We start from the raw sequence: 13,184 nt of genomic DNA on the forward strand, positions 1-13,184 counted from the left end.
CTTTTCTGTTTCTGATTACCCCTCTCCTTCTGAAAGTTTCCACAATGGATCTGTTTTCTCAAACATGTTTCACTTGCTGGAAAACATGGACAATCGAACTTGGCCATCGATGCTTCGAAAGTCTTTTCCTTGGATAGTTTGGAGAATTTGAAAAAATAGAAACGCTCTTAATTTCGAAGATATGAGTTTCTCGGCCATTGAAATGGTGGAAAAAATCAGAGAATATGTCACAGAATGGTTTGAGGCTCAAATCATCGAGACTGACGAATCAAATCGGAATAGAGACCAAGATGAACAGGGGAGCAGTGGTAGGGTGTGGGAGAAACCTCCAAATAATTGGTTGAAGTGTAATGTAGGGTCATCCTGGTCAAAAAGAAATCAATTTGCAGGAGGTTCCTCGGTCTTAAGAGATGAAGAAGGTATAGTGCTCTTGCATAGTCGACGAGCCTTTTCAAATATCTCTTCAAAAGGTGATGCAATGCTCAGGATATTACTCTGGGTTTTGGAAAGTATGGCTAGTCATAGATTGGACAAAGTCATTTTCTCCTTTCAAGACAAATCCTTGGTAGGAGCGGTGAACAGACCAATAGCTTGGTCCTCCTTTAAACCACATTCAGCGGCTTTATTAAGTTCTTTAAGTCTTTTTGTGGAATGGAAAGTGGTTTTGGAATGCGCTGCAGCAAACAGAGGAGCAAACCTTATAGCAAAGAGTGTTACTGAAGATATGAAAGATTTCAGTCTTATGTTGCTCAAGGATTTCTTGAATGGACTCGTAATGTTTTTATAGAGGAAAGGGGTTTGTATTCTGTTTGAGTGGCAGTTTTCTGTGAATAGTTCTCTGTGATGAGATCATTCTTTTGTTGTTTAGATAGGTGACCTTGGAAGGTCAGGATCATGGTATAGACCCCAACTTTCTTCTTAGAAGTGTGTGGGTTAGGCTAACTTGTTCGGTTGCCTTGACTTCAGTTATATGTTGTAATCTTTTGGTTCCATTGATGGATTAATATAATATCTAGATGACAAAAAAAACTCTGTTTGTTATCAAATTCGAAGAGTAACAATTTTTTTGTACGATTAAAAAAAAAAAGTAATGAGTAGTAATAATATAGAGTCCAATTAAGATTTGGAAAATAAATTTTTAAACTGTGTTCTATTTGATGTATCCATGACGACCAATGATACAATCACAACTCACAAGCAAAGAATTTAGCGTGACTTTGTTAAATTTAGGTTTATGCTCAGGTTCCATCTAAAAACCAATTGGCAATTAGTGTATTGACCGTAATCCTTTATATATTAAAGCAAAGACCATATGTGAGATATTAACACGCCTCCTCGAGATGATAACCCCATTTCAAACTGATCCCACTTGGACTGATAATAAACCTTTTTTTGGATCCCTATACTTGGGTTAACAAGAAACATGTCTGTATCCACTTTTCTAGGTCCATAAGAACTTGAACTTTGGGCTCTGATACCATGTTAAATTTGGGTTTATTCTGGGCTTTCAACTAAAAACCAATTGGCAATTAGCATATTGACCTTAATCCTTTATATATTAATGATAGTTTCTTTAAATTTTCGATGTGGAACTTGAATTGTATCCCAACACACTTGTCACAACAGCTGGGATGATGAGGAACCCCTCACTTCTAATTTCTGTAGATTAGCAGTATCTACATGGCAGTGGCACGCTTCTATGGCTAAAACTTCTCGTATTGGAGTTATTTTCATGAGAAATTGGGTTGTATAATAAAAAAAAAAACTATAATCCATAAACTAAGCACGTTAACCATCAATTAATTATATTTTCTATATTTATGTATTAACGACAGTTGTTGTCTTTTTTATTTTCTTCTAACCACCACCACCTTTGGCCATATTTGACCTCCAACCACCAGCACTACTCCACCTCTGCTCAACCTCCGGCCACCACTATTTCTGGTCACCATCTTCGGCCACCACCACTGCCCCACTTCTGGCCACAACCTCTTTTGGCCGCCGACCTCCGGCAATTTCTCTTGGCCGCCGACCTTCGACCACCAGACTCCGGTCACCATGTCTGACCGCCGGCCTCCAGTCATCTCCTCCGACCACCATCTCCGACCATCTCCGGCCACGACCTCCAGCCATCTCCTACAACTACTGGTCTCTGGCCACCCCTCTACCGCCCGCCGGTCAACAACTACCACCCTTTTCTGCTACCCAAAATACTAAAATGGTAATTTTACTCTATCCTAATTTTTAAAAATATAGTAATATACTTATTTTTCTATGATTTTTTTATTTTGGTTAATGAGCTAATTTACCCAATTTTCATTACTGTTCTATTAAAAAATTTAAACGCTTTTAACCTAGGTTGCATGGAAACGGATACGCGGAAACGAAACGTTTCAGAAACGGAGAACGGTTTTATTCAAAAATTAAGAAATGGAAACGTTTTGGAAACGTATGTACATATACATATACATATATATAGATTTAAATATTTATATCTATATATATAAAATAAAACACCAAACATAAAAGCCATATCAAAAAGCTTCAATAAATAAAACTTCAAATATAAATATTAAATAGTTGAATTAAAACACTAATAATATTATATATTTATATTTATAATGAAGTTTTATATTTTAAAAATATTTATTTGTTAAATTTCAAATTAAAAAAAAAGTTTCCGTCGTGTTTCCAAAACGGAAATGGAGTTTCCATTGTGTTTCCAAACAGAAATTTCTAAAAATCGTGTTTCTGTGCCTTATTTCCGAATTTCCACGAGTTTCTGTTTTCGAAACGTTTCGGAAACGGGAAACGCACCTCGAAAAAAGTTTCCATGAACATCGCTTTTAACAAGTAAAAAAAAACTAAAAAACTAACTAGAGTAATAAATAATTTATTGTTGAGAAAAAGAAAATTATAAATATATTATAATGAAGGGTACAATGGTCTTTGAATATTTGAGGATTATGATAACCCTACGAATGTATCACATATATAAATCACTGGAAAAACCCTAGCAGACCTCTTTTGCGTTCTTCACTCTCCCAAGAGATCGTTAACTCCTTGAAGACGGCTTCTTCTTCTCACTAACCTCATCTCTGCTAATCAAAATGGTAAATAGCGTTTTCAAATTTCTCATTTTCCTCTTCCGAAATGTTCTCCAACAACCACAATCATCTTGATTCCATCGATCTGCCATAAAAAAAAAGAAACTTGGCATTTAGATGTCATCTCGAATCCACTCATTGAACAAGTGTTAGGTTGTGTTAGTTTCTGGAATCTAGAGTTCCTATGTTATCTTTCTATCTGATTTACAAAGTTCTTGTATTTTTTTTCTCTCTCTGGTTTATAAAGAAGCTTTTTAGTCTATGTGTGATTGCTGATGGGTTAATTGGATTGTGTTATGGTTTGTGTAGTCTCTGGTTGCAAATGAGGAGTTTCAGCACATTCTTCGTGTGTTGAACACCAATGTTGATGGTAAGCAAAAGATTATGTTTGCCCTTACCTCTATCAAAGGTATTGGGAGGCGATTGGCCAACATTGTCTGCAAGAAGGCTGATGTCGACATGAACAAAAGGTTTGACCCTTTTCTTTAGCTTGCGGAACTGAATATGGATTCGGCCATCTTAATATAGATTATTGTAGGTCTAGATCATATCGTTGTTGTGTTTGGAGATTAATGTTTATATGAGTACAGTTTCAAGTTCTCTCTCTTATCTTGGAAAGTAGTAATTAGAATAGCAAAGCTTGTTGAGAGGTTTAGAGTATGGTTAAAGCTTTCTAGGTTTGGGGGCATATTGTTGTTTACTCTCCAATGCAACTCGTGTCTTTTTTGGGGCTAATTTGTGGAGATGGTTGTCTTATTTGATGTATATTTTGACAGGGCTGGTGAGTTATCTGCTGCCGAGATTGATAACCTCATGAGCATTGTTGCTAACCCACGTCAGTTCAAGATACCAGACTGGTTTTTGAACAGACAGAAGGATTACAAAGATGGCAAGTATTCCCAAGTCGTCTCCAATGCATTGGACATGAAGCTGAGGGATGATCTTGAACGTCTCAAGAAGATCAGGTAATTAGAAACCGAGAAATTATTCTGATCCTTGTACAAATTTGCCTAATCGTGGTGATAATGATTCTTCCATGTTTGACAAATTGACAGAAACCATCGTGGTCTGAGGCATTATTGGGGTCTCCGTGTCAGAGGACAACACACAAAGACTACTGGTCGCAGAGGAAAGACTGTTGGTGTTTCAAAGAAGCGTTAAGCTTTAGCTAATGTTGCTACTTATTACTGTTTCGGATGCTTCTTAAGAACCTCTCTTTTTTTTCGTACTAGGACCTTCTTGTGTGACGTTTTTTTGGCTTTTTGTGATCACATTCCTCTGTTTTTCATTCTTGATCCTTCAATGCCATGAATAGTATTTGTTTTAATTTTCCAGCTTACTCTCTGTATTGTCTATTGTGACAGCAAAGAGATAACTAAGCGGATTCTTAAGGTCTTAAAATAGTAAAAAAGCAATGCTTTTACTTTGAATTTTACAAATATCAGAAGATTGACAGGGTATCAATTTCATCGTATGAAAGAAATGTGGTAGATTTATACATCAAAGGTAAAAAATGAGTACTACATTATTGATTACATAATTTAGCTACGAAAGAATAACTCAAAGTGGGAGATATATAAAGGCTATGTGTGTGAAACTGATCTTATTGATCATTTACTACTTGCTAAATTTTACTTTGGAGTTCATTAGAATCCGAAGCAGCTCCATGTTTCTGTTGTCGGGTTGTTGGAAGAGAATAGTTCTTCTTCTCCTTGCCGCCTGGTTTGGACGAGGCATTACCGTACCAGATCATTCCTAATACTGCAATAATCATGCCAAGAATGACATGCAGGTTTAGACCATCTCGGTCAAAGAAGAAGAAGCCCATTACCAGCACCAAGATCGTCTTCATATGGCCCAAGACTTGGAACGACACCGCTGTAAATCTCCCGATGCAGATGAACTGGCTTAGGTTTGTCCCGATCGCTATTGTGCACGAGAGGGTTATTATAAACATCTGCAGAATCATGATCAAGTTATTTATGTACAAAAGAACAATTCATACTATAGATAAAAAGAGGCCAACTGAAATACTATCACAAACTCATTTTAGACTCATTTGATGAAGGGTCATAACCGAAATAAGGATATAGTCACAATACCAGGCTAACTATGACTTCAAGTATTGGACAAAATTGGTAATTTTCTCTAAAACGTCACATTAGCTACTGAGAATACTCTTTCAAAGAGGACTATAGAGTTTTAGTATAACCTGAGTGTTTCGAGCACTTACCACAGAGACAAAGTTGTAATCGTACATGTCTACTCGTTTGTCTGTCAACCAAAAGTCGAGAAATGGACCGACTATCAACAGCGTTGCAGCCTGGGCTGGAGCAGTATGACCCAGTAGGTTGAATGAGCTAAGCGAGTACTTTCTCTGTAGATAATGTACATACTGCAATAGAAAAAAAGAGTAACTTCGTGTAAAAATCTTAGTCTAAAGTTGAAAGTTATATAACAAAAGATCAAAGAGCTTACGTATTGTTGCAAAGCAGTACTCCAAACAGCAACAAAAGCAGCAATGAAACCTTTGGTATTAACACTAAAATCAGTAACAGTGCAAACACCAACACCAACAAGAACAAGTCCTATGCTAAGTTTTGTATCTCTCGAGTAACGAATCTTTTCAAATACTACTTCCAACAAGCATGTACACAGGAATCATACTGAGCTTTGCAATCTGACAAAACCAAAAGAGAAGAGATAACACCATTAAAAAATCAACAACATCAAAGCGTCAAGCATAGGTTATGCAAACACAAATTTACCTGATAAAACCCAACAGAGTTCCACATAAGACTAACATTCATGCCAACAATGGAAAAGTTTGCAAACAGAATAAACTTAAGAAGCTCTGAAAATGGAAGATGAGAAGGCTGAATATATCCTAAACATCTTAAAACAAGTGTCATCAACGTCGTCGTAGCGAAATGTAAACCAGTTAAGGTTGTTGCTGCATTAAAAATCAAAATGTACACACATGGTTAGTGAAAAAGAGCAAGCTTTGGATGTTCAATGAATGAAGTAGATCATAAAAAAAAGAGGGTATTGTAGAAATAAATTACCAAAGCTAAAGCCATAAGTAGCCATTAAAGCTTTATTAACAATGATGATACCAACAGAAGTAACAACATTGAAGATCCAAGCAGCAGCATCTAGTGTTGCTTTCTTATCTGCTTTTTTCACTGGAGCCATTGTTTTAAGTTTTAACTTCACACCTTCTTCGATCGTCTTCTTCTTCAATCTCACATTCTACACAGAGCCAAAATCGATGGATCTCCGTAAATCATGAAAAAAAAGAGTAATCAAAACTAAAAAAACAAGTGATCGTCGGGGATTAGAGGACAGATCGGACCAGAGGAAGAAAACAAACTAAAAAAACAAGTGATCTGTCGGGGATCATTTTCTAGTTTGTTTTCTTCCTCTGTTCTAACTTATAACTTCGAAGAACCGAACCGAGATTTGGTTATAGATCTAATAATTTCCGGTTTGTTATATTTGTAGATAACCGAAATATTTAGAAGGAAGCAACTATTTGAACATAACTAATATGATGAGGTATAATGAAGCTGTGTATATGAAAATAGATAAGAGTGAAAGTGCTTCTCATGGTTTCCTTTGAGGAGGCATCACACCAGGATATTACTTTTTAACAAGGTGGGTTTAGTTGCATTGGTGTGATGTTGTCAACCACAATAGAAGCCTTAAATGGCCAAAGAACAATTCCACACAAAGCTTTGGAGCAAAAGGATGGTCAAGTAATTAACTTCCACTAGCTCGTAAGTGAAATTGAAATAGAATAGAATAGAATGCAAAAGTTGTTTATTTCATTGAGTAGAATAGGTATTTATACACGTAGAAGTTGCCTATTGTGATAGAAGCGTATCTTTAGTAAATATATGATGTATATCTTAATACTCCCCTCACGTTGGTAAGTCGTAATTACGAATTCCTAAGGTGGACAATAGAAAATCAAACTGCGGTTTCGGGAAAAATTTGGTAAGCAGATCAACCACTTGGTCATGAGTAGAAATCAATTTGTCCTGAACCGCGTCCTGAACTTGATGACAGTCACGCTCAATGTGCTTAATACGTTCGTGGAAGACGGGATTAGCGGCAATATGAATCGCCGCTTGACTATCACAAAAGAGTGGAATGGGATGATCGTGGAGAACGCCAAGAGTTGTCATAAGTGCCTTCAACCACTTTATTTCCTTGAGTATAGGCCATAGCACGGTACTCTGCTTCAGCAGACGAGGACGGCACTGTCTTTTGCTTCATAGTCTTCCAAGAGATTGGAGAGTCACCGAGATACATGATATATGCAGAGAGAGAGCAACGCGTGCGAGGACATGCACTATGATCCAAATCACAATACGCCGTGAGAGACAAGGAACTGTCAGAGCGAAGGAAAATAACTTGAGCGGGCGACCCTTTGAGATAGGACACAAGACGGAGAGCAGCTTCCCAGTGAGCAACCAAAGGTGTCTGCATAAACTGAGAGAGGATGTGAACAGCATAAGACAGATCCGGACGTGTAATTGTGAGATAAATGAAGCGACCGACAAGCCTGCGATATTGCGCCGAATCATCAGACTCCAAACTTTTCACTGAACCGAGATGGTGATTAACCTCCATGGGAACGCCGGATGGTTTACAGGCGAGCATACCTGCTTCACGAATAATATCTAACACATATTTTTGTTGAGAGACACAAAACCCATCAGGTCCACATGAAACTTCGAGGCCAAGAAAGTACTTCAACTTGCCAAGATCTTTCATATGAAAAATTTTGTGTAGCTGACCCTTGAAACTGTTGATGGCAGCGAGATCATTGCCAACAACAATTAAATCATCCACATAGACGAGAACATGAATGACGCTAGAGCCGCACTTGAGAGAGAACAAAGAATAATCTTCATAACTTTGAGTAAAACCAAGCCGTCGGAGTGCAGTAGACAACTTAGCAAACCAACAGCGGGGAGCCTGTTTAAGTCCATACAATGACTTGCAAAGACGACAGACCTTTAAAATCAGTGCCTGGTTTCTGATGGTTATCCATCGCTACCAGACGAGCTTTGTGACGTTCAAGAGTACCATCAGAGTTAAATTTGAGTTTGTAGACCCACTTACTATTGATAGCCTTCTTTCCAAGAGGCAAGTCGGTGAGGTCCCAAGTATGATTTGCTTCAAGAGCAGCAATTTCTTTTTGCATGGCTTCACACCATTCTTTAATACGAATTGCATCTTTGAAGTGTGTGGGTTCTGAACTATCAAGTATAGCGGCAAGAAAAGCAATGTGGTTGGCTGAAAAACCCACGTCGGTTAGATAATCAGAGATAAGATACAATACCTTACCAGAAACCAAAGACGAGGAAGTTGAAGAGGGGAGATCAGAGGTGAGAACGTGAGAGGAGGAGTGTTGTGAAGGAACAACATAGTCTTTGAGCAAAATAGAAGGTAGTTTCTTCCGATGACCTTTCCCCAACAATTCAGGTAGTCCCGGAGATGCAGGTTCAGTGGAGAGAACTTGTTCCGGAGGGGGAACAACTGGAGTTGGAGCGACAGGAACAGCAGAGGTGGGATCGACCGATCCAGGAACAGGATTGACCGATCCAGGAACAAGATTGACCGATCCAGGAACAGGGTCGACCGATCCAGGGACAAGATCAATCAGTGGCGGATCCACTGAAGTAGGAACAACTATGTGAGTAGACTCTGTAGCCAATGGTGAAACCAATGAACCAGAAGAAGGCTGCACCGGTAAGAACCAATCATCCTCATCAACTGCCGTGACAGGAGTCAGAACGTAAGGAAGAGGCAGATCTGAAGAAGCGTAAGGAAAAACATCCTCTTGAAACCGAACATCCCGACTCATTAAGATTTTTCCTGATTCAAGATCATATACGCGCCAAGACTTCTTGCCATACGGATAACCAAGAAACACACATTTACGACTACGGGATGCAAACTTGTCTTTATTGCGAGGACGAATGTGAGCATAACACAAACACCCAAATGTGCAAAGCATAGCATAAGACGGACGTTGAGCAAAGAAAACCTCATACGGTGTTTTACCGTGTAACACGGTAGATGGAGTGCGGTTTATGAGAAATGTGGCTGTCAAAATACTCTCACCCCAAAACTTTACGGGAAGATTCCCTTGAAAAAGGCAAGCACGAGCGACATTAAGAATGTGACGATGTTTTCTTTCGACACGTCCATTTTGTTGCGGAGTATCAACGCATGAGGTTTGATGTAGAATACCGTGGTCCTGAAGATACGAAGTAAGGCACATAAATTCTTTACCATTATCACTGCGGATCGTCTTGACCCTTTTACCGAATTGACGTTCGGTCATGGCACAAAAATTTTGGATAAGATGAGAAACTTCAGACTTGGCCGACATGAGATAAGTCCAAACAGACCGAGAGAAATCATCAACAATAGTAAGAAAATAGACAGCACCAGTAGTAGAAGGAGTGCGGCATGGTCCCCAAACATCGCCATGAACAAAGAAAAACATTCCATTGTTTTATTAATGCTAATAGGAAAAACCTCTCTTGTTTGTTTAGAACGAAAACAAATATCACAACTCTCAATCTTGTGTAAGTCTTGGGAAGATTGATGACATTCGGGTAAAGATAACAACACACTAGTAGAAGGATGTCCTAATCTACGATGCCACAAAGCTCCTGATGACGCAGACGCGGTTGAAGCTGTGTGAGCACGAGCAGCCAAGACACCCGTAAAATAGTAGACTCCCTCACGTTCTTCCCCCGCCCCAATCAAAGTCCTCGAAAAACAGTCCTGTAAGAAACACAATGTGTCAGTAAATATGGCAATGGAACTAGTTTGTTTAAGCAGCTTGGAGACAGAGATCAATGTGCAATCAAAATCAGGAACAAACAACACATCGTGAAGCTTATATGTGTTATTGAGCTGTAGCGTGACGCATTTAGTAACGCGGGAAGCCGTTCCATCCGGCTTGGTAACCCGTGATGGTATAATATCAAAAACATCTTGCAGAATAGAACTATCTCCTGTCATATGGTGAGACGCACCAGTATCAATAATGACATCAGTAAGATTAGTTTTACCCGATAACCGTTTGGACGAAATATTAGGACGTTGTGCTTGAAGAAGAGAGATTTGATGAGAGATCTGATCATTGGCGGGAACCGAAGAGGAAGGCTTAACATAAGCATTGATAACTCTTCCACGACCATGGCCTATGCCTCTGTTAGACCGACCTCCTCATTGAACTGGTCTGGATTCAAACCGAGGCATGGTGTCCCTTGTATCGGAAGATCCCCAACTGCCTCCTTTTTGTTCATAGTACCAATCGGGAAATCCATGAAGCAAGAAACATTCGGTCACGTCATGACCTTGCCTACGACAGTGTGTACAAGTACGTTCACGAGGTTTAGAAGTGGAGAAAGCTGCAACCTGTGTAGATGATTCAGAATGAACTGAGAAACCAATAGCATCGGACTTGGTTGTTTCCTTGGAGCGGACATTATCGAGATTCTGTTCTTCCCGAATGACTCGAGAGTAAACTTGATTGAGAGAAGGCAAAGGATCTTCATCGGTAAGTTTAGAACGGAGATTAGCAAAACGTGGCAAATCAAGACCGAAGAGGAACTGGTGAATCTGGTCGTCTTCATGCTCCTTGGCCGTGTAAGGAGCAGCTTCACATCGACATACACAACGAGATGTGTAGTTATGAATTTCCTCCCATAACTTAGATAACCGCCCGTAGTATTGAAGAACGTATTGGCCATCTTGTTTGCATAAGGAAATCTCATCTTTGATGACTTGTTTCCTAACACCATTGCCCACAGAGAAACGAACACGAAGACTCTCCCACAACATGGAAGCTTCAGAGATAAAAGAGACAATAGATTTGATCTGAGGATCTATCGAGGTATGAATCCAACCGATAATCATGGAGTTCACAGCTAGCCACTGAGCAAGCTTTGGATCAGCTGAGGGTTTAGGTGTTGTCCCATCAATAAACCCTAGTTTTTGCTTGGCTTGAAGGGAGTTACGTAGTTCGGTCGCCCATTCTGAATAATTGTCTTCCCTCAGAAAAACTGAAGAAATCAAGCATCCAGGGTTACCAGAGGAGCTAAGCGAGTATGGGTTGGACGTTGCAACGACGAGTTGGTTTCCAGCGTTGGTGGTTGCTGGTGTAGAAGAAAGAAATTATGTGACATTGATGATAGAACAAACAGAAGTATAGAAGTAGACAACAGCGGCGAGAAGAAAAAAAATAGAATTATGTCACAGAATTTTTCTGCTCTGATACCATGAAATAGAATAGAATAGAATGCCAAAGTTGTTTATTTTATTGAGTAGAATAAGTATTTATACACATAGAAGTTGCCAATTGTGATAGAAGCGTATCTTTAGTAAATATATGATGTATATCCTAATAGAAATACGCAGGCGCTTCACCCCGGTACGCAGTATCATATACGTGACCAGTTACTTTACGCCACGGGATGACTTTAGCAGTGAATCCTGAACCACATTAATGACCACATCATTGGTTTACAAGTCCTACCAACCGGTTTGGACCTGGTCTTTATATAATATTGAGCAAAACACAGTAGACCGAAAGTGAACTTTTTGTTAGTATCTCTACAATGATGCATTATTTTTCTTCAACTATATGACCCAATTTTCAAATAGTTCACTCTCATCATAAACCCGGGTCCTCCAAATTTCATTCTGTTGATGTACGAAATCGACAATGTAAATAATACGAATATTAGTGGGGATAAATCGGAACTGGTCCTTTTATTAACGTAGAATTGAAGGTGAGAGTTTACGGAAAATACAATCAAAGATCTAAGCGCAATTAATACGAGAATAAATGTTCTTTTCTCTCTGATTTCTTAGATTTCGGATCCTGAGCCTGATAGTGACCTCTGGTATTTATAATAGACCATTGACCTAGGAATCCTTCTGAAAATGACGATTTTGCCCCTGCGGCCAGATGGGCTGATTTTTTTACTTAAAACCCTAAAATCTGGTGTATCTTCAGTTTGGGCCTCACCAAATGTTGGGGGCAAAGTCCATATCCAACAATGGTCCCCTCCCCCTAGTCCGATGAGCGATGGCTTGCTTGAGCTCGTCGGGTTCTATTATGCGTCTCTTGGTCATCTTGCGAAAGGAACAAAAGATTTTAGGAGCTTGGCATGTACTTGTAGAGTTCGAAACCCTCCGGAAGGTTTTGGGATGAATAGTGCGTTTCACACATTTTTTGAGATATTTGGAAAGTTCTCGGATGCCCAACTCTCGAAGGTGTGGTGGATTTTGAACGAGAGTTTTGAGGGTTCTATATGTAGCCGTGTTCGTCGATCGGATCTCGTGGCTCCACGGTCACGTGTGAAGATGGTTGAAGGTATGGACGTCTCGTCGTGATGATGGTCGTTGCGCTATGGCTTGTTGATTTGGAGAGTTGTGAAATATTCAAGGCTTTGGCGCGATGGAGCGGCTTGGAACGAGGCATAGAGCTTGATACGGGGCATGTAGCAACTTGATACGCGGCGTGAAGCAGCTAGATATGCAGCGTGAAGCGACTTGATATGAGGCGCAAAGGTGCTTGATATGAGGCGCAGAGCTGCATGATAGGAGGTGTGGAGTGGCTTGGTACCTATTGGCGCGTCGGCTCATTCGAAGGCGTGCTGGCCTTGGGGCGATGATCTGAGAGGCGCGTAGTTCTTCCAGTGACGATGCGTGTGTGTATTGACGCTAGGGCGTGTTCTGCCCAAATTTTGTTGGCGCGCTAGTCATGACGAGGAGATCGTAGAAGCGCGTTCGACACGGTGGCGCGTAAGAGCCTGAAGGTTACGCACTAGTCGTGGAAATCCGCGATTTGAGTGGTTGTTGTGAGTATGTTATCGTGGCGTCGAGTCGTGCGTACAAAACGAGGAGATGACTTAGCTTGACGTGGCTAGGACATTACGAGGAAGTCGTGGCGTGAATATGATCTCCGTAGTTACGCGTAGACGCGATCCAGCGATCAAGGCTTTGTGTTTTTTTTTTTTTTTTTTTTTTTTTTTTTGG

General features: G+C 39.9%; 2 protein-coding genes across 2 annotated transcripts; one reads left to right on the top strand and one right to left on the bottom strand.

Annotated features, from left to right (window-relative positions):
• On the top strand, positions 3,002-4,441 carry LOC104707268 (40S ribosomal protein S18). Its single transcript, XM_010423584.2, has 4 exons — positions 3,002-3,113; positions 3,417-3,577; positions 3,884-4,072; positions 4,163-4,441. Exons 1-4 carry the CDS (start codon positions 3,111-3,113, stop codon positions 4,266-4,268), a joined length of 459 nt encoding a protein of 152 aa, XP_010421886.1. The 5' UTR covers positions 3,002-3,110; the 3' UTR covers positions 4,269-4,441.
• LOC104707269 (UDP-galactose transporter 2) lies at positions 4,509-6,496 on the bottom strand. Its single transcript, XM_010423585.1, is given in 6 exon segments — positions 4,509-5,064; positions 5,341-5,502; positions 5,586-5,759; positions 5,761-5,787; positions 5,876-6,060; positions 6,173-6,496. Coding segments are annotated over 6 exon segments (1,011 nt in total). The 5' UTR covers positions 6,303-6,496; the 3' UTR covers positions 4,509-4,731.

This window comes from Camelina sativa, chromosome 8, assembly GCF_000633955.1.
Source record: "Camelina sativa cultivar DH55 chromosome 8, Cs, whole genome shotgun sequence".
Taxonomy (NCBI): domain Eukaryota; kingdom Viridiplantae; phylum Streptophyta; class Magnoliopsida; order Brassicales; family Brassicaceae; genus Camelina; species Camelina sativa.